The 21493-nt window shown below is 40.4% G+C and overlaps 1 protein-coding gene across 1 annotated transcript; it reads right to left on the reverse strand.

Annotated features, from left to right (window-relative positions):
* Positions 1-1306: 1306 nt before the first annotated feature.
* On the reverse strand, positions 1307-17416 carry NT5C1B (5'-nucleotidase, cytosolic IB). Its single transcript, XM_049903930.1, has 9 exons — positions 17342-17416; positions 16515-16754; positions 15610-15741; positions 13852-14295; positions 13397-13564; positions 12337-12466; positions 8758-8880; positions 8022-8206; positions 1307-1639 (listed from the first exon to the last, which is right to left on the reverse strand). The coding sequence occupies exons 1-9, from the start codon at positions 17414-17416 to the stop codon at positions 1307-1309; spliced, it is 1830 nt and encodes a 609-aa protein (XP_049759887.1).
* Positions 17417-21493: the final 4077 nt, after the last annotated feature.

Consider the following 21493-nt stretch of genomic DNA (forward strand, 5'->3'; position numbering starts at 1 on the left):
AGATTGTTTTGTACCAAATTAGGGTGTAGAGCAAAAGATATGCCACCTGTTGTCTTCTGTCAGCCAGAGCCACGGTTGGAATATGTATGTGTGGGTGAGGTAGAGATGGAGGTGGGGTAGACAGAGCAGGAGGGGTGTGGGGAAGATAGGAATATCTAGGAATATTTAGTCTGGTAACTGCAGAGTAGCTTAAGCATGGAACCTAATAGAATGACTAATCTGTTCAGGATGGTCTAAGGCCATTAATGTGAACAACTTGATTTAGAGGTAGCGTAACAAAGAAGTATATAGCTTTTAAAGTAAACAAGACCTGGAACCTTAGTCCTGCCATTTATTAACTACCCATCCTTGGATAAACTACCTAATGTTTTTGAATCTTAGGCTCTTCGTTGATAAATGGAGGGTAATAAATAATACTATGTAACAAAAATTTGGTTTGATGATAAAATGAAAATAATCAGCCCACTGTACCTAACGTGGTAGATTATGTTGATAGCCAACCATTGTTTGTTTAAAACAAAACAAAACATTAAAACAGAATGGCAACAATGAAGGGCCAGGATATTCCACTTCATGTCACATTTTGAAGCGGCGACCAAGGCTTTTTCGCTATACAAAAACGTGGGCCAACCTGCTAGGCCCGAAGTCAGAGACTTCAAGTATAAAGCCCTGTGGAGTGTGGAGATTTCTACCTAATACTCATCTTTGGTGGAAAGTACCATGTATGAACACACAGCTGCTATATTTTCTGACTGTACAGTGTCAAAATTAGTACACTCATGCAGGTAGAGTGACTTTCTCATTTTGCATTGATAAAAAAGTCTGGACTTAGAGACTATAGAATAAAAATCTTTGATTTTTAGAAGAATCTATCCTTCTACCTTTGGAGACTACTATTCTAGAATGGTGATGACTAAAAATTTATTCCATCCTATCAACATCCAAAAATGAGCAATGCTTTGAAAAATTATGTAGGCTTTTGAAACAGTCCCTTAAACATTCAAGCATTCAATTTTGAAACTCAGTCATTATTATAACTTACACTAAGAAAGGTGCAGTGACACTAAACAGCACTGACGGCTCAAAGAAAAGTAGCTGGCAGGTAACTGAGGGTTCAGTATGTTAAAACAAAACGAGAAAATATTTCCAAGAGAGCTAGGTTCTGAGGTCCAGTCTTCTGAAATATCCGCCTAATTATAGATCAAAGGTCCAATGTTCTGAAATACCCCTCTAATTACCCTAGAGAGCCAAAAGGAGTGGCTTCTGTAATACCAGACTGTCAGTGCTTTATTTCACCTCCTCATCCCTAGGAGTTGATTTTTTGACTAATGCCGTAAGGTACATGAGCTGTGATGGTGCCAAATTTCTGTGCCCCTTCAATGTGGAACATCTGGTCATCAAAGAAGATGTGGGGTCGGATCTTCACCAAGATGGGACCTTTGGGGGCTCCAGCAAGGAAGAGAGCTTCATCTATCTCTAGACCCCAGCGGCGAAGGGTTTTCAACACACGAGCGCCTGAACTGGCTGCACTCCTGGCTGTTACCAGGTAGGTCCTGATAGGGCAAAGTAACCGCTCGTCTTTGGCATAAAACTTCTTCTGCAGTCTGCCTAAATCTTCCAGAAAGCCTTTCAAGGGACCCTGTGAAAGGAACGCATGTCATAGCTGTGATCCAGTGAGCCAAAGGAAGTAAGCACTGAAAGAGCAAAGTCTTATAAGAGCTTATAAAAGGATATAACCATTATAAGAAGATATCCAGTATTATAATGCAGATAGTATAATGCTAAAATACTCCACATTTATGTTTAGATATTTCTTGATATGCATCTTTTTTTTGGGGTTCCTGAAATAAACTTTGTGTAATCATATAATTTATCATGTAAACCCAGATATTTTAAGTGTAAAAAAGGTTCTATAAATAATTAAACCAGAGCAACAGACTTAAATTGAGACTATCCATGGCAAACTGGGATAGAGGGCCACCCTAAATAAACCTTAGTTGATCACCAAATGCTTTTAATTTGCTTTTGGTGAATTGGATATCTTAACATTATGTATTTTTTTGTCTAGTTCAATGAATTTTTTTTTTTTGGCCTGAATTCACCCCTGTCTGATATTTACAATTGCTTGGTATATCTCTGCACATTTTATTTTCAAACGTTTTGAATACTTAGTTTTAGGTGTGTCTCCTGTACAGGGAATGGAATTGGATATTTATATGTGATCCAATACAAAAGTCTTATTTTTTAAAAGACAATAATCAATTTTATGTTTATTAATATTTTAAATATATTTGATACTGGTTCTGTTGTATTATTTTGCACTGCATTTTCCATGTTTAAATCTTTTAAAGAATTGTTCACTATGTATATATATGTGCATGGGTTCGTGTGGTTTTTCTGACATTTAGGAAGGTTTGCATTATTTCCTTCTAGAGATTACCTTTATAACTCTAACCTTTTATAGTACCCTCAGCCTAACATATATTTTTTAAATCCAGGTTCTATTAGTCTTTACAATGAAAAAATTATGGTATTTCTTCAACCTCTCTCTTATCTTCTGTTTCTCCTCCGTGATCCAATTTTAGTCACTTCTTTAATTTCTTTATGATTTACATTTGTGTTATTAAATATTTTAATATTTATGTTTATCAGTTTTACATTTTATGTTTTGATCAGCAATTGTAATTGAAGAGACCAGCATACTTACTCTTCCTTCAACCTTGTTCCCCACATATTTTTCCAGATTTCATTAGCTATATAATTTCTACATTGTTAGAGCACATAATATTTGCTTTTTTTTCTGTCATTCTAATCCCCACAGTTGTTCTTGTTTTATTTTTAGTTCTGTGGTTAAATATATTCTATGCTCATTTGTGCCTTAGTGCTTCTAGTCGTCACGTGTTGGACAAAACCTGCTCTATAGTACTAATTTTTTCCGATAGAGTCTTATAGAAATAATAATCCCTGAGAATATAGTATGTTTTCAACTGCTTATCTATCTCCTCTTTCCTTGAATGACCATTTGGCTAGATATAGCATCCTTGAATTATATTTTCTCTCCATAAATATTTTATAAGTAGTGCTCTACCCTTTTGCCATTGAGTGCTGCTGTGGAGAAGTCTGAGAGCATCTTGAATTTTCCCAATTTATGGTGATAGTCCTTTTGGCCAGGCTGCCCAAAGATTGAGTTCTTCATCTTTGAAGTCACATAATTTTACTAGGCCATATCTTAGTGGTGATCATTCTGGTTCTATTTTCCTATCACACAATGTGCCTTTTAAGCTTTCATTTTTTTAACGTGTGTATTAATCTTCTGATTAATTCAGGAACATTTTCTCAATTTATATTTTTTGGTAAATTTACATCTTTATATGTACAACACCTGGGACATAATTTCAGCAATTTTCTTCAGGCATTCCAATTATGCATATGTTGGATTTTCTTTATCTCTGATCTATTTCTATCAATTTTCTCTCTAAGATTTTACTTTTTAATTCTATGAGTTTCCAGAGTTCTACCATTTTACATTTTCCCATCTCTGCCCTGATTCTTGCATTTCTAATTTTTGATCTTGTTTCAGTAAGTTTTCAAAAGCCATGACACATGTTTAGTCACCATTTTTATCTGCACTTGGCAACTTTTTTTCTAGTGAGAATTTTTAATCTGCTGGATTTTGCTCTTCCTTGTCTGCCTTTTTCTCATAATATCTTTGCATATGTCCTGTGCTGGTTCTTTTTATTACTCATCATGGAAGTAGATTGGTTTTCCTTGGAACAATTAGAGGGTGTCTGGGGAAGGTCAAGGTAGTATTTTAAGGCTGGATCATTTTCACAATTGAAATGCTTCCTTTTTCTCTGCTGTTATTGAAACAAGCTGTTTTCTGCAATCATGGCTTATCTGTGTGATATTTTGTTTAGTACTTCTTTCTTTGAGAGTGCATATAGCCAAAAAAGCAAGTAAAAATTCACTTCCTAAAGAGGCATACACATAGGTGAAAAAGCTATAATTTTTCATTCTTATTATTTTGGCAATAGCAGCAAAGGGTGTTTAGTGACTATTGGCAGTAGTCATGTTGATCACAATTTGCCTTTTAAACACAGTAGAACGCACTTCTCCTTACTGCTTCTGAGTAATTTTCAAAGAGAAGAAATGGAGCATACAGATTTTATGTCACCAGTTTCAAACCACACATTCATCTCATCCATTTTTATTTCTACTTTTGAGTATGTTTTATAATTTATATATTTGTACAGAAGTACAAGTATATAATTTATCATTAAGAATGTAGAAATATTAAGGAAAGGTTACTCAAAAATACTTATTTGAGAACTTGCATGATTTAAAACATTTGGAATCTGCCTAGAGTGTATAAATGTGGAAAGACTGTTATTACCACTCTTAACAGCAAGAAAAAGCCAGATAATCTACAAAATTTTAAGTGTTCTTAAGCACAATCAGAGAGTTTAGGTCACAAGGCAACTGACTAGCATGAAATCCAAGGAAAAACAGGCATCTACAAGAAGACATAGAATGCAAGAACTGTTGCACCTTTGGTGAAACATGGAAAAAAGAGATACCAGATACCATACAAGCAGACATGAAGAATTCAGGTAATTAAAAAGAAAAAAATTGGTAACAATGAAATGTGGGCTAGTGAGAGAGCACAGAACCTTTGGAGCCATGCACACAAGTATACCCTTTTTTACAGGCTCTTCTCCATTTTTTTTTTTCTCCATAGACCTTACTAGGTGCTTCTGAGAAAGAATTCAGGTAGGGCAGGAGATGGAAGATAGCAGTCTTTATTGGTGCAGTACTGGAGTAGGGCAGCAGCTGCCAGTGTCAGAAAAGACTAAAACCCTATCTGATCCCTTCTCCCCTAAGATACAAAAAAAGTTTTAAACTATTAGAAGAAAAGCTCCAAATCTCATCACCCCCAGGGCACAAGTAAAGACTCATTACTACTGGAGGAAGAAAAATGAAAAAACACTTTATTCTTGGGTGAGGGAGGAAAACTGTCTGAGCTCAGACAATTAAAATATTTCCTACCACATGGGACCACTACTCATCTGTTAGCCACTGTGGTGACTTGTGTGATGCTGTAATGCTAGAATACGACATCCATATTTCAAATACTAGCAGGGTCACCCATGATGGGCAGGTTTCAGCAGAGCTTCCAGACTAATACAGGCAAGGAAGAAGGACCTGGAAATCTAAAAAACTGGCCAGTGAAAACCTTATGAATAGCAGCAAAACATTGTCTGGTATAGTGCCAGAAGATGAGCCCCTCAGGTTGGAAGGCACTGGACATACGACTTGGGAATAAGAGCTGCCGCCTCAAAGTAGAGTGACCTTAATGACGTGGATGGACTAAAGCTTTCAGGACCTTCATTTGCTGATGTGGCATGACTCAAGATGAGAAGAAACGGCTGCAAACATCCATTAATAATTGGACTAAGGTGTACCTGGCCCAAGCCATGGTGTTTTCAATTGCCTTATGCATGGGAAAGTTAGACAATGAATAAGGAAGACCGAAGAATTGACACCTTTGAATTATGGTGTTGGCGAAGAATATTGAATATACTATGGACTGCCAAAAGAATGAACAAATCCGTCTTGGAAGAAGTACAGCCAGAATGCACCTTAGAAGCAAGGATGGTGAGAGTATGTCTCACATACTTTGGACATGTTATCAGGAAAGATCAGTTCCTGGAGAAGGACATCCTGCTTGGTAAAGTAGAGGGTCAGCAGAAAACAGGAAGACCCTCAAAGAGCTGTCTTAACACAGTGGCTGTAACAATGGGCTCAAGCATAACAATGATCACAAGGATGGCACAGGACTGGGCAGTATTTTGTTCTATTGTATATAGGGTCGTTATGAGTCAGAACCAACTTAGAAGATGTAAACAAGGCTAATGTATTTCGGTTGCACGTGTGTTCGTTGTATCATGTTAGGCACAAATATTTTATAATTGTCTTTATTCAGAGATTATATATGGTTTAAGGAGATGTGTAGAGATGCCAAGTTGACAAGGGGTGGATTGTGATGGTTGAGGTTGTGTGTCAGCTTGACTGGGCCAGGATTCTCAATGGTTTGGTAGTCACACGATGTGATCATTTCCACGATAACATATGATATAATGAGATCACCTCCATGATGGGATCTGCTGTCACCTGCATCGAATATAAGTGAACATTCTGGCAAGGATCCTGGGCTTTTGCTCATTCTGGATCCTGCAGCTGGCTCCTATTCATCTGACCTCCAGTTCTTGGGACTTGAACTAGCAGTTTACCTGCAATCTTGCCTGCCAGTCTCACTATTTATCGATCTTCGCAGCCTGTGAGCGAGAACCCTGCTCTCTGACTTACCGATCTGAGGTTTGCCAGCCTCTGTGGCTATGTGAATCAGAAGACATCTTTATCCTGACTCACCACTGACTTGGGACATTCCAGCCTTTGCAACCACGTGAGCCATTTCCTTGAGATAAATCTCTCTCTCTATTTACTCACACACTTTACTGGTTTTGCTTCTCTAGAGAACTCAGCCTAAGACCCTAACGGGGCCAAACTAAAACCCCTGACTACTAACTGTACTTGAGAGGGGCTGAGGTAGAAATCGTACCTCATATCTTTCTTGTAAGTGGAACATACCTAGAAAAGCCTTCTGACCTTTATGAACAAGCTAACTCTTTCTATGTTCAAAATAAAACAAACAAAAGCGGTATTTTTATCCACTGGCAAAGGAACTGCATATAAAACAAGCAATCTTACTTAAAATTCATTGAATACTCCTGTAATAACTAGTGTTAAACATCACAATTTCAAGAGGGAGTTTAATGGGGTGGAGGGGGGGAAGATAATTTAAAACATGGAAAAAAAACCTTATGTATGCAAAGTCTAAAAGAAATTTGGATTATTTACTAGAGATGAGAAAAGGGTATTTTAACATTGTCTGGAAGTAATTTTTTTTTTTTTTTAGGTGGGGAGCTCTTCCACATGTCAATGGTGGTAAAAGGCAAATATGCAGTGGGCTCTGAATATCAGCATAGGAGACAGATATAAAATGAAACAAAAAGAATTTTCCTCTCCATAATGAACTTCGTAATATTGAACTACTTCATAACAGTAGGTCAAAGCTTCTAAAGGAGCTATTTAAGAAGGGAATATAAAGTTAAACTTCCACACACTTACAGTTTAAAGTGTTTCTTGCTGTAACATAGAGTGACAAAGTAGTAAAATTTTTCAGGCTTCAGTTAGTCTATTCATACTTTTGTAAATTAAGGAAAAATGGCCAAAATTAAGTTCAAGTAAAGCTGATAAAAAAAACAATAATTTGGATTAAACTCCTTGGGAAGAGTCACAGAATAAAACTGAATCAGTTCAGGTTCAGTTTGGAGACTATTTTGATGCTTCAGATTTCCTTTGGCTCAGAAGTTGTAGACTTTGTTCATTTTAGACTGTGATTGTCTCACTTCAGTTCACAGATTAATTCTCAAAACCCTAAATATTTTGTTTCAGTTTGATTTACTGTTCATAGTTTGCACTTGTTTTAGGCTCATTATTTGCTCCAATTTAAGCTCTCAGTTTTGCAGATTTTCTCAATTAGGTGATACCTATTTATGGAATTTGAGGTCCTGGACAGAGGGGTTGACAAATGCTTCCTGACCTATTTGAAATGACCTTACTAATTTGAGGACCTATAGGAATGGCTTATTGCTAAGCTGTATTAACTCTGTTACTCATAATCTGGTGAACTCATTGTTATGGAAGATTACAGAAGCATTTCACAAAGGATGAATAAAATAATATTTTTAAAAAGTTGTCAGCAGCAGATGCTTCAAAATGAGAAATTCCAACACACACACTCACGCACACACAAAAGACAGAGAAAGAGAGGAAATTACAAAGGATAAAACAGTAAGAAGGACAGCCCTACCTAAAATAATTTTAAAATCCCACACTTAACAAATATCTATATACTGGAAGATAATGGGTCAAAATTAAATAAAGCTCACTGAACCTACCTGAGCAAGAGGCTTATTCTCAAATAGCGTTTCATGTTGAAAGAATTTGTCTAGCCCATGCTCCTTGGCAATATGTTCAGACTCGTCAGAGAAGAGGACGGCATCCCCATCAAAGGCCACACGGAGCTGTGTGTCACAGTAAGCCATGTCTTTGGCTCCATCAAACATTGTCGCAGAGGCGATCCCTGACAGACGATGGGGGTTGATTAAAACTCTTCTCAGAACCATGAGTTTTAGTTTCCTCATTTAAAAAAATAATTCTCCCAGACCCCATGCCTCCTCTTTAGCTATTATCTGATGATCCAAACCCCTTCACGCTCTTAGGCACACACTGTCTCCATTTCTATAAGGGATAACCCAGTGCCATCGAGTCGATTCCAACTCATAGCGACCCTATAGGACAGAGTAGAACTGTCCCATAGAGTTTCCAAGGAGCACCCGGCGGATTCAAACTGCTGACCCTTTCGTTAGCAGCCGTAGCACTTAACCACTACACCACCAGGGTTTCCGCTACAAGGGGTAGAAACATGTAAAATGGGCTGTAGGACTATCACTGAGGATGTCCACCTCCGGGAAGGCCAAAGCTCTAAAGGACAAACTTAAGGGCTACAACCTGTGCAAATTTCTTAGCCGAAAGCCTACATGGAAATAAGCCACACAATTATATACGAAGGCCAGTGTAAATAACCACTAGAACAAAATTAGGTTAACTATAGGGATAAAACCAGGGTTATACCTTCTTGTATTGCTTCTTGCACTTTTTCAGAATCCGCAGAAAGATACAAGTTGGTAAGATATGCCTTCAAATAGCCAATGGGACTTTTTCCACCGGTCAGACAGAAGCGGTCAATTAGTAAGCCTGTTAACAGGCAAGAAAGACTGTTACGGCAGAGACTAAAGACAAAATATCGTAAATCCATGGTGCCCATGATAGTTACCCTCAGAATAACTGAGTATCTACCCAGGTTTTAGAATTACCTTCATAGCACCACTATTGAAAAAATTATCAGCTGCTTTACATGAGAGGATGTGTTGGGTACATTATAATTTTTGAAATACAGCCACATAGACTATGCTAGTTTACTCTCACAATAACTGTATGGCAGGTATTCTTACCCCATTACCAAAAAGGAAACTGACAACCAAAGACTATTCTAAGCCCACTGGCTTACATGCACTGGGTAGACCTGAACCCAAGTGTTTGACTCTTACCTAGACTAGAACAGGGCTCTTTTCCTTAACTACAGCCATCTCACTCATTTAAAGAGCCAGTTAAGGTGTGGCTGTATTTTAAGTCCCATTTTTGCGTTTCTTCAGTAACAATAACCCAAAACCAAACCCAGTGCCGTCAAGTCGGTTCCGACTCATAGCGACCCTATAGGACAGAGTAGAACTGCCCCATAGAGTTTCCAAGGAGCGCCTGGCGGATTCAAACTGCTGACCCTTTGGTTAGCAGCTGTAGCACTTAACCACTATGCCACCAGTGTTTCCTTCAGTAACAATACAATTTAGTAATCTCTAAAAACAAAAGGTCTAAAATTATCACTTTCCTGATTTGAAATTTTAAATGCAGTTATTAGCGAACTAAACAACAGTATACCAATAAATGCCTCTCAAATCAATAACAACTAAAAAAAAATACAGTGCTGGTGAGAGGTTTGCAAAATAGGCACCCGCATACACTATGGATGAAAGTATTAATTGGTACAAGCCGTCTAGGAATTAGTTTGTGTACCAAGAAGTTTGAACAGGTTTATACCTTTTGACCTAGGATTCCTTTTTTGGGAATTTATTCTAAGGGAATAATCTGTAATTACAGTAAAGACTTATGTAGAAAGGACTCAGTACAGGGTTATTTATAAAAGGAAAACATCATCTAACAATGTGAGACTAGTTAAATAAAATATGATGCATATGATAAAATATTATATATTTAGAGTATCTTTTACCGGTTACCCATTGCCTTTGAGTCGATTCTGACTCACGGTGACCCCATGGGACAAAGTAGAACTGCCCCATAGGATTTCCAAGGAGCAGGTTGTAGATTCAAACTGCCAACTTTTTGGGTAGCAGCCAAGCTCTTAGCCACCATGCCACCAGGGCAGGGGCACATGATATAAAGCAGAATATTAAATCTAGTCAGTTACTTATCATCTGTATGTACCAAGAGAGTAGGGTCCCTCAGCAGTAGGGCTGGAAGTGTCTGCTGTGTTATTAACAAAATAGTCTCCTTTTTCACTTAAGTCAGATAATAATATTGACAGATAATTTAATGATCCAGAATTTATTTGGTGACACTGGGACTTCAGAAATGATTGAAACATCATCTCTCTTCTCAAGGAGATCAGTTTGCTGAGGAGACAGATGTGTAAATAGATAATTATAATACAACATAGCAAGACCATAGCAGAGAGAGATACAAATTGCCTTCAGCACCCCAGAGAAAGGGAGGAACGAACTTTTCCAGGTGAGAGGTTGTTATTCTATTAATAAGGCTGTATTTTTTTTTTTTTTTAATGAGAAAACTGGGCTTAATCAGTTCATCAGCAGAATTGGGTAGATACATATGTTACTAGCCTCTATGTGCTCAGTGTGGTGAGGGATAAATGCATTGCCGTAGAGTCGATTCCTACCCAAGGCGACCCCATGTGTTGCAGAGTGGAACTGTGCTCCATAGGGTTTTTTTGGCAGTAATGTTTATGAAAGCAAATTGCCAGGCTTTTCTTCCATGATACCACTGGGTGGGTTTGAACTGCCAACCTTTCAGTTAGTAGTCAAGGGCAAACCGTCTGTGCCATCCAGGGACCTTGTGGTGAGGGATAAAAAATTAAAAAAAAAAACAAACCCAGTGCCGTGGAGTCGATTCCGACTCATAGCGACCCTATAGGACAGAGTAGAACTGCCCCATAGAGTTTCCAAGGAGTGCCTGGTGGATTCAAACTGCTGACCCTTTGGTTAGCAGCTGTAGCACTTAACCACTACGCCACCAGGGTTTCCTGGTGAGGGATAAAAAAAAAAAAAAAAAAAAAAAAATTTTTTTTTTTTTTTTTTAGATAGCCCTAAATCACCTTAAAAGATAATAGCTCCCCTACTAAGCATTCATATGCGTTCTCTCTTTTAACTTCAGAACACTATAAAAACTGCATTTTTAAAAGGCAAAAAGTTATTTTAAAGTATGTACCAGTAAGATACCAACTTTATAATTGTTGCTGCTGTTGTGAGCTGCCTTTGAGTCATCCCAGGCCTTCTTCCTAGTCTTTCTTAGTCTGGAAGCTCTGCTGGAATCTGTTTAGCATCATAGCAACACACAAGCCACCACTGATAGATGGGTGTTAGTTGAGTATGTGGTACACTGGCCAGGAATCTAACCTGGGTCCCCCACATAAATTCAACCACTGAATCACCCATGCCCTCAGCTTGATAATTAGGCTAATATAACATAGATCTTACAGCTTAGAATAAAATAAGCCTAGCACAACAAAATGGGCTTACTTTGACTTGTCTCCAAAAGACTGAATATGCCACTTAAGAAATAGGCTGAAAGTCCTCCAGATAAGAAGTTAGGTAATTCCATAATAGGAAAAAATGGGGACTTTCTCTTAGCGTCCTCAGCACAACTGATGGAAATCCTGCGAAGAGACTGCTATTGTTGTTAGGTGCTGTCGAGTCGGTTCCAACTCGTAGCGACCCTATAGGACAGAGTAGAACTGCCCATAGGGTTTCTAAGGAGTGGCTGGTGGATTTAAACTGCCAACCGTTTTGGTTAGCAGCTGAGCTCTTAACTGCTATGCTACCAGGGCTTCGTGAAGAGGTTAATTAAAATTCCCATGTAAAGGCATAAAGACAGTTTTGCTGCTTACAAGTATGGATTTGATGTGTGGGGAGAGAGAGCAGACGAGGAAAATCAAATTGTAAGAGTGGAAAGGAGAGGTGAAAACCTTTAAACCTTTAACATTTATCTGCGGTGAGCAAGAAGTTTGATCACAGAGAAAAAGCCTTTGGGTTGACGGCTCCTTGAAGTCAAGTTCAGAAGTGAAAAACATAAAACAGAGAAATATATTGCAGGACCTAGGATTAAGACTTTGAAATTCACACTTGACAAGTTAAGTCCAGAGCTTTGGGCCCAGCTCTGTGGTGGAGTTAAAAATGAACATGGCCCCTCTTGTTCTGACATAGGCAAATAAACATTCCTCACGCAGAAGGGGTGTCAGTATCAAAGACACTGCATTAGTTAGGCCACAGTTAGCCAAATAACATGGCTTCTCTCTTCCAGAGCAGCTAAGCAAGTCTTCCACATGGTATTTATTTTACTTACCATAGTGATTGACGCTGTTTATAAGCCGCACTCCCACTTGGGCATGGTTATTAGTCATCAGTACAATATCAAATAAGTCCTGTTCATCAGGATACAGCTCACGGAGTCTTGCATTGACATGCTGCAGTGCCTGCAGGTTACAAACATGAACATGTGTAAAGAGAGGCAGGCAAGGTGGGCATTGGGAGACTGGAGAAAAAAGATCTCATTAGTGTCAAATTCAAGTTCCGAAGACTTCACCGAAAGATTATGGCTCCTTTAAGGCAGACTTATGTGACTCATTTCTGTATTTTCACCTTTTCAAACACAACCTCAGTTAATGTCTACCGAATAAATGGGCAATGCTTGTGGGACATTGTTACATTTGGTTTACTAGAATTTATCTCTGAGGGATAAGTAGAATGAAGGATCAGGCTAACCCTTCTACAGTTTTTATTTTCTAAGCATGGATTTTTAGACTAGGTTTGTTGTTTCCTCCCATGCTTCCAGTATGCCCTGTAAGTCTTTACACCTGCAACTTCTAGAGGCGACATTTGTTTTTGCATAGTTATGGAGTTATTGTGCAATATTAGTATAAGTTACGTATGGTATCAGAGTTATAAATATTATACATTTCTGTATAACTTCAGAGAACCTTACCTCCTGTATAGAAATCATGCTTGTAATTGCCAAGAGCATTGTGGTTTTTTTAATATGCTATGTTTTGGAATCAGAGCAGTTAAAAGGGAATTTCATCTCATTTTAATAAGGTGTTGTATTTCTATTCCTCGATTTTTAAGTCATTACTACTTCTCACTACTACTCCTAGGGAGGGAGAAAAGGTTTCTATTACAGGCCCGTGATTTCAGCTCCACTCAGGGAAACTCAGCATCCCAAATCTCAAATCTAGAGCAGGGAGCCAGGGTCCCTTCCTCAACAGTCTAGAAGTGTAAACTGACCTGGAGTCTATTAGAAAGGGGCAAGAATGACAAGGGTAGGCTAGGAACTATAAGGGAAACCGAACAAGCTGTCAAAAGTCATCCAGCCTCCTGAGTGGCCAAAAAATTGCTTTGCAGAGTACCTTAACAAAACGGAATGCGGGCCCAGGGGTCAAGATGACGTTCTCGTTGTTGAGCTGATATTCCATGTACTTTTCCAGGCCTTCTTCCTCGTAGATTTTCCTGCCGTCCACCATGTTGAAGAGTGCCCGGGATGAAACAGCAATGGTGATGGCGTGCTTGGGTTTGGGCTGCAGACAGGGTGCCAGCAGGAGGATAGGCAGACAGGAAGGGATCAGGGATGAGGGCTCTTGCCAGGGCAGGGGGAGAAAACAGTTGGGCCCCCAGCTTGGAGAACTGGGACTCTAGTCAGTAAAGGGCTCAGACTCCCAGAGGCTGCATGGAGGCAGTTTAGGGGGTGGGGAAGTGGAGGGAGTAGGGTTGCTGTAGGGGGCTGGACAGGCTGTCCTGCACAATGGGGAAGAGAACTGTTTGAGCTGCAAGACTATGAGAAGGGGAGTCAGAGGGCCCTGCTCACCGGCTGGGGGCGTGAGCAGCTTGGGGCTTTCTCGTACAGCATCTTCACGGATGCCCAGTAGGCCTCGTCCTCCTCGTCGTCTTGCAGGTGCTGCTGTTCGGATATACAGTCGCGGTCCGACTGGGCAGAGGAGTAGGTCCCCTTGCGCTGTGAGTAGGCCTTCCATTCGGTGGGGGACAAGCGCGGGTAGTCCCGCTGCTGCGATTCCCGGGCTTCCCGGATTTCCTGGACGATGCCATGAGCCCAGGCTTCTGGATTCTCGTGCATTTTGGTACTGCGCCGGGAGCCTGGCTCCGGCTCCGGGGGCGTGGGAGGCCGAGATTCCGGTGGCATGGGTGGTTTGGACTGCGTGGGAGGCGAGGGCTGTGCAGACAGCTGCAGCGGCGACTCATGCTGGCTAGGGGAGGTGGATGGAGTCCTGGAGGTGGCGGAGCTGTTAGGGAGCTGAAGCAAGAAAAACATCTGGATTCGAGGCCCACCCAGTGTCCCTGCCCCAGCTGCAGTCAAGGTCCAGCTCCAGGCCTGTTCCCTTCCATCTGCCAGTCCCTGTTCTATTCATAGGCTCTAGATTGGTCCTAGTTTCAACCTCAGTCCCTTTAAGGAGGGTTTAAAGTGGTACTGAGGTATTTTAGTGCTCTAAGCATTTGGTATTTCTGTAAAATGGACACAAGGGCCAGGCTGATTTTGTTTCATGCTAACTCCTCTATCAGCATCTCACATATTTGTAGATAGGACACAGGTCCTTATCTTTGTCCTTAGGCAGCCATCACACAGTTTGCAAGGTTCTGCCCCTCGCCTCCCATATACCTGCTCAGTCAGAGCCCTCCAGGTAGGGCAGAGAGCTTGAGAAATGGAACTTTCTCTGCCACTGCCTCCATGTGTGACCTTGGTTAACTGGATGAGGAAACTGCACTAGATGTTCCCACCGGAAGACTCTACACACAACTCGGTGTCTCTTCACATTTGCCGCGGAATATAATGCAATGATTGCTTGAAAGGCTGATAGTCTGGAGAAGAGAGTATCTCCCATTGCCTTCAGAGCTTCATATGCCAGTGGAAGCTCGACTGGAGAGAATGATCTTCCTAAATAGAAAAGGTCCAGTCTATTTTTTAACTAAGGTAAATGAGTATCCATGTTTTATTGCAGTTTCTATGATTGCTTCACATCTAACTTCAAAGTCATATTCTTGGCTAGATTATTGAGAAAAACCTGACACAGAGGTAAAGGGCAGATGGATCAGGCAGGGATATGTGTTTTCCCAGCAGCTGGGTCTGCATTGCTCTCTCTGCAGCCACAAAACTTAATCTCAAAACCAACTTTTTGGCTTATGTGTCCAGGTCTAGCCAAGGGCATAAAAGTTCACACAATCTAATACACTCCAGCAATTTATCTCCTACAGTGGTATTTCCATCACCTCTTCTCTGAGAGTCTTAGGTACCCAATAAATCTTTGTTGAATGAAAGAATGACTGAGAAACCATAGAGTATAATGATGAAGCGTGTAGCCTCTGAACTTGGAGACCCTGAGTTTAAATCTTAGCTCTACTGCTTATGAATGTGAAGCCTTAGGTAAGTTACTCTTGGCTTCAGTTTTCTCAGCTGTAAAATGAGGTTTATTGGGGGGGGGGGGAGGAGTTTCTTGTGAGGGCTAACTTAGCTAACACATGTATGTGGAACAGACCCTGCCACCCATAAAACATCCATAAATGCTAACCCTTATTTCACCATCTACTATTTCTTTTTCATCTCTATCTCTACCTTAAGACTGGTGTTCCTGCTTCTGGGCTCGTCCATGGATGGAGCCTTGGTGGATGGGCTCCGTGATGTCCGGGACCATTGATTTCTCACGAGATACCCTCGAGAGTCTGCCTTCGATAATTCTTGGGATCCCTGTCAAGGAGACAAGAGTCGTAGAGGTATACCACTCCTTCCATAAATGTGTCTGCAGAATAACCATATCAGGCTAAAAATGGTGGGGCCCAATGAGAAGATTCTTGCCCTTTATGACCCTTTATTGAACCCTAACCACTTGTGTATTCTAGCTCTGGTCCAGTCCTGACTTCTGTGTGGCAAATAAAAGGGGGATCCACCAGGAAGAATATCTAAAACCAAGAAACAAATCTGGCACTCCTGTATATTTTCACCTGTTGATTCCTCATATTTCAAACTCTACAGTATTGACTATTTTTCCTCCTTTTTTTCCATTCCTTCTGTTAAAGATAAGTCTGTTCACAGATACTAAAGTGGTATAGCTACCATTTACCAGATTACAAATACAAAGGCAGTTGGTACATAAATAGGAATCCCTGGGTGGCACAAATGGTTAGGTGCTCGACTACTAACCGAAAGGTTGGCAGTTTGAACCCACCCAGAGGCTCTTTGGAAGAAAGGCCTGGTGATCTGCTTCTGAAAAGTCACAGCCTTGAAAGCCCTACGGGGCAGTTCTACTCTGCACATGTGGGGTTGCCCCGAGTCAGAATTGACTTGATGGCAACTGGTTTGGTTTTTCGGTTTTGGTACATAAATAAGGCTGCAGCCGGGCTCCAAGGATGCTGCAGAAAAGGAAATAGAGCCCACTAGCATTCCCTTCAGGAGGTCAAAGGTTGAGGAGACCATGGAGAGGCACGTGGAATAGTTCTTATTCCCCATATCCTTCCCCTCACCCAGAGCGCCTGTGGCTCCCCTCTAAAATCAGTAGTGCAATCTCTGCTCACCCTGATCATGGTGATCTGCCGGCCCTGCTCCCACAACAGGCACATGTGAATGTAAATACGTATTGTGCGGCAGGGGCCAAGAAGTACTGTTCCCGTTCCCTCAGCTGCACAAAGGCAGCGTCTACACGACGAGTGACCTCGTATGGAGCAACATCTCATTGAGTGATTCGGATAGAATGCACGCCTCATCTGAAAGATTGTGCAGAAAATGGTCAATGCCATGGCCAGACTCCCCTTCCCTCCCTGATTTGATCAAATACCAGTCTGCTTCCATAGGCTGAGCAGAGGCAAAAAAAAAAAAAAAAAAAAAAGACCCTTTTCATCGAGTTGATTCCAACTCATAGCAACCCTATAGGACAGAGTAGAACTGCCCCAAGGGTTTCCAGGGCAGTAATCTTTATGGAAGCAGACTGCCGCATTTTTCTCCCTCAGAGCGGCTGGTGGATTCCAACGGCCGACCTTCCGGTTAACAGCCAAGTGCTTAACCACTGCTCTACTAGGGTTCCTCTGAGCAAAGGAAACGACTGTATTTCTGTGTCATATGTTCAGTGTGAACATGGGGGATGTGGACTGGAGGGGAAGGCAGGGACCAGCTTCTCCTAATTTTCCTTAACCTCTCCATGAGGACATTAAAAAAAAAAAACACATTAGGTATCCCTAAATACAGATTTCAACACCTCAGTTACCTTCCCCAAAACTCTCCAACCCCCTAATTTTTTTTTCATTTTGCTTTCTGCCTTCTAATTTTCTCACCAATTCCACAGTGATCAGCTCACCTGAGTGGTCAGACGAACTGCTTTCTCAGAATCCTTTCTTTTCTCTCCTTCTAGGCTTTCTTTTGAGTACCTCATCCCGGCCTCATTCTTAATATGGAAACAAAGAATGTTTGTTTATTTTAAAATATTAGGAACATTAGAAACTTTGGGTTTGAAAATAAACAAAAAATATTTGTCTCTTTATCAATATCTCAATATCAGTATGTATAGAACTCATTGGAAACCCTGTGGGGCAGTTCTACTCTATCCTATAGGGTTGCTATGAGTTGGAATCAACTCAACAGAAACAGGTTGTATCTTTATATAAACATGTAATTACAAATATATATACATACATATATGCATATATATGCGGATGACACAACTTTGCTTGCTGAAAGTGAAGAGGACTTGAAGCACTTTGTGATGAAGATCAAAGACCACGGCCTTCAGTATGGATTACACCTCAACATAAAACTGAAGAACTCACATCCGGACCAATAAGCAGCATCACGTTAAACAGAAAAGACTGAAGTTGTCAAGGATTTCATTTTACATGGATCTACAATTAATGCCTAGGGAAGCAGCAATCAAGAAATGAAAGGACATATTGCATTGGGCAAATCTGCTCCAAAAGACCGCTTTAAAGTGTTGAAAAGCAAAGATGTTGCTTTGGGTGCACCTGACCGAAGCTGTGGTATTTTCAGTTGCCTCATACACATGTGAAAGCTGGATGGTGAATAAGGAAGACCAAAGAGGAATTGATGCCTTCGAATTATGGTGCTGGCAAAGAATATTGAATATGCCATGGTTGGGTGGGCCAGAAGAATGAACAGATCTGTCCTGGAAGAAGTACAGCCAGAATGCTCCTTACAAGCGAGGATGGCTAGACTTCGTCTCACCTACTTTGGACATATTATCAGGAGAGACCATTCCCTGGAGAAAGACATAATTCTTGGTAAAGTAGAGGGCCAGCAAAAAAGGGGAAGATCCTCAAAGAGCTGTATTGACACAGTGGTTGCAACAATGGGCTCAAACGTAGCAACAACGATTGTGAGGATGGCACAGGACCAAACAATGTTTCATTCTGTGTTCTGCTGTATGTAGGGTCATTATGAGTCAAAACCAACTTGATTGCATATAACAATAACAATCTAACTATATATAGAGAGAGAGAGGCAGAGAGAGAGAGAGCGCGCCCTGGTGGCACAGTGGTGAAAGGGCTTGGCTGCTAACCGAAAGGTTTGTGGTTCAAACCCGCCAGCCGCTCCATGGGAGAAAAGGCCTGGTGATTTGCTCCTGTACTCTATGGAGCAGTCCTATTCTGTCCTATATGGTTGGTATGAGTTGGAATCCATTTGATGGCACATAATAGCAACATATACATACATACAGTTGCTGTTAGTTGCTGTTGGATTGGCTCCAATTCATGGTGGCATTATATGTAACGGAACAAAACATTGCCTGGTCCTGTGCCGTAGTCATACTCGTTGGTATATTTGAATCACATACACGCGTTATATGTATATATACAAAATCATATATGTGATACAGTTTTCCCTCTGTTCTCACAAGCATGAGTGAAAAGAACAGGTATCAGTGAACTATACTTTTTTTTAATATAGATATTTGTTGATTCATAGATTTGAGACATGGAGCATTTATCATTTAAAACATGATAACAAGGCAAACACTCTTAATTTATGGGAGAATTTTCCAGGGGGCAGCAGGATTTGGATTTAAATGTGAAGCTGTTCACACAGAATAACTTTTTTTTTTTCCTTACTCCGAAGCTACTTATGGAACTTTTTCTTTTGCTATATATAATTGACACTTTTTTCCCCTAACTTTGATTTCCTTTGTTTTAAAAGATTGATCTAAACCTCTTCAATATTAGGGTGATTTTCAAAATTAAGGCCCTTAATTCTGTACACATTTATTCACAGACATATTGTCTAGAGGCTTGTATCCTTATCATATAATTGTTCATAGCATCTAGGGTTTCATGTCAATAAACTGATACGGAGGATGGTGTAAGAGAGGATGAGGGAGCCATAACTCACTTTATGAAAGCCTATTTACATATTTATGTTTTCACTTTCAATCTAAAGAGGTACTTATTGGAGTACTGTTTGTACTGTTTCATGTTAATTCAGTAGCTGTAATTGAGATTGGTGTTATTTATCTGTTTATGGAGTTCAACTTCTAGGTTAGACCAAGGTGCCCTGGGGTAGTCTGTTCATCTCTATATGTTCAGTGCCTTGCACCCAGTAAAAACCCTGATCAAAGTTAGCTGAATGATTGATACTGTGACTACAGAGATTGACATAGCTGTGTGGTCCTTGAACTAATCCTAAAATCCTTTCACCGCCCCCACCACCCACATACCAAAAACCCATTCAAACCCATTGCCTAGTTAATTCCGACTCATAGGCGCCCTGCGGGACAGAGTAGAACTGTCCCACAGGGTTTCCAAGGCTGTAATCTTTATGGCATCAGACTGCCGCATCTTTCTCTTGCAGAGCGGCTGGTGGATTTGAACTGCCAACCTTTCTGTTAGCAGCCGAGCATGTTACCACAGTGCCACAAGGCTCCTCCCACCCACACACCAGTTACCATAAAATCCTATTACTCTCTAACTCTGTAACCAAAAAACCAAACCCAGTGCCGTCGAGTCGATTCCTGGTGGCATAGTGGTTAAGTGTTACGGCTGCTAACCAAAGGGTCAGCAGTTCAAATCCACCAGGTGCTCCTCGGAAACTCTATGGGGCAGTTCTACTCTGTCCTATAGGGTCGCTATGAGTCTATGAGTCTAACTCTATAAGATTTCTTAAATCCAGTCTCTCTTCTCCATCCCTATTATCATTGCCTTGTTCAGGCCTCGAATCATCATAGGCTAGCCTTCTGAACAGGTTTCATGGCTTCAAATCCTCCCACTTCTAGACCAATCCATCCCATAGAGTGATATTTATGATATGTAAATCTAATTATGTTTTTTTTCCTGGTAAAGTCTTGATTAGATAAACAAGGCACTCCATGATGTACTCCTGTTGTTAACTTGCATTCCCTCCAGTATTTACACTTTATGCCCTACTTATACCAAATGACTTGTATTTCCCTCATACCACCTTTATTTCCTTGTAAACTTCTCATCTCTTTAATGTTCTTCAAAACGCAGTTCGGAGTGGCCTGGGGTAAGTGCCCAGAGTTAAACATTCCCCTGTGCGCCCTGTGTCTGTTACTGAGTTGTACTTTGTTTATGTATTCTCTTTCCTGCTAGGCTGTGTGTTTGCAAAGACAGCAACTGTGTTTTCACCTCCTAGCACTAACGGATGAGCATATGCTCAATAAATCCTGATTTATTGGATAGGATGCTAGCTCTTTAACTTTTTCTCCATTCTTTTCATTTCCTTTTCTTCTCCTTCCCTTTTCCTCTACATGTAGCCATTGTCTGAAATAATTTGGTTTTAGCAGAGCATTCCCAGAGGCAAATGATGCTCCAAAATCAACATTTCTTCAGCTCAATCTATAGCAAGGTCCTAGGACGTTCACATTCACTCACCTTCTTTTTCTGTTTCAAGGACGTTTGACTCATTTCTTTCACTATTGAAATTCTGTTGTTATTATGCAGGTTTTCCTTTCCCCAGCTCCATTTCCCGTTGCTTCCCCTGCTCAGTCTAGCTCTGCATTTAGAATGTCAAATTTATGACATCATATGTGATCCCATAGTAACAAACTGACTATGCATACGTGATTATGCCTTTTTTTTTTTTTATAAAAAAAAAGCAATAGTATTTCCTTATATCAGAGTCTATCCTACGTGTAACCACTGTCTGTGTTTTTAGGAAATAATATCAGAACAAAGTTCAAATGTATAATATGTAGCAATATCAATACTACTACTTCCTGCTTTTTACAACACTTTAAGCATTACTATATCACTCATCATATCAATCCCAATTTTCTGGAACTGCCAAAATGAATGGCAAACTCATTTGTAGACCCAACTTTATCATTGTTCTTCCTGACAGGCTTTGAATGGGTTTCCCCAAATCCAGAGACTATTTTTGACAGCTCAGACTTTTTCTAAACTTGGCATAGAGCTTTAGTGAAAAGGCAACAGAAGCGCTTGGTGTTTCTTTCACAATGGCAAGGCCCATTGAGAAAGACTCT

Source organism: Elephas maximus, chromosome 12 (assembly GCF_024166365.1).
Source record: "Elephas maximus indicus isolate mEleMax1 chromosome 12, mEleMax1 primary haplotype, whole genome shotgun sequence".
In the NCBI taxonomy this organism is placed as follows: domain Eukaryota; kingdom Metazoa; phylum Chordata; class Mammalia; order Proboscidea; family Elephantidae; genus Elephas; species Elephas maximus.

Coding starts and splice junctions, on each gene's coding strand:
- NT5C1B (XM_049903930.1), bottom strand. CDS start 17,416: ATGAGGTACTCAAAAGAAAGCCTAGAAGGAGAGAAAAGAAAGGATTCT. Junction 15,742..16,514: donor GGGAGCCACAGGCGCTCTGG/GTGAGGGGAAGG, acceptor TCTCCTTGACAG/GGATCCCAAGAATTATCGAA. Junction 1,640..8,021: donor AGAATAAGCCTCTTGCTCAG/GTAGGTTCAGTG, acceptor TTCCTTTCACAG/GGTCCCTTGAAAGGCTTTCT.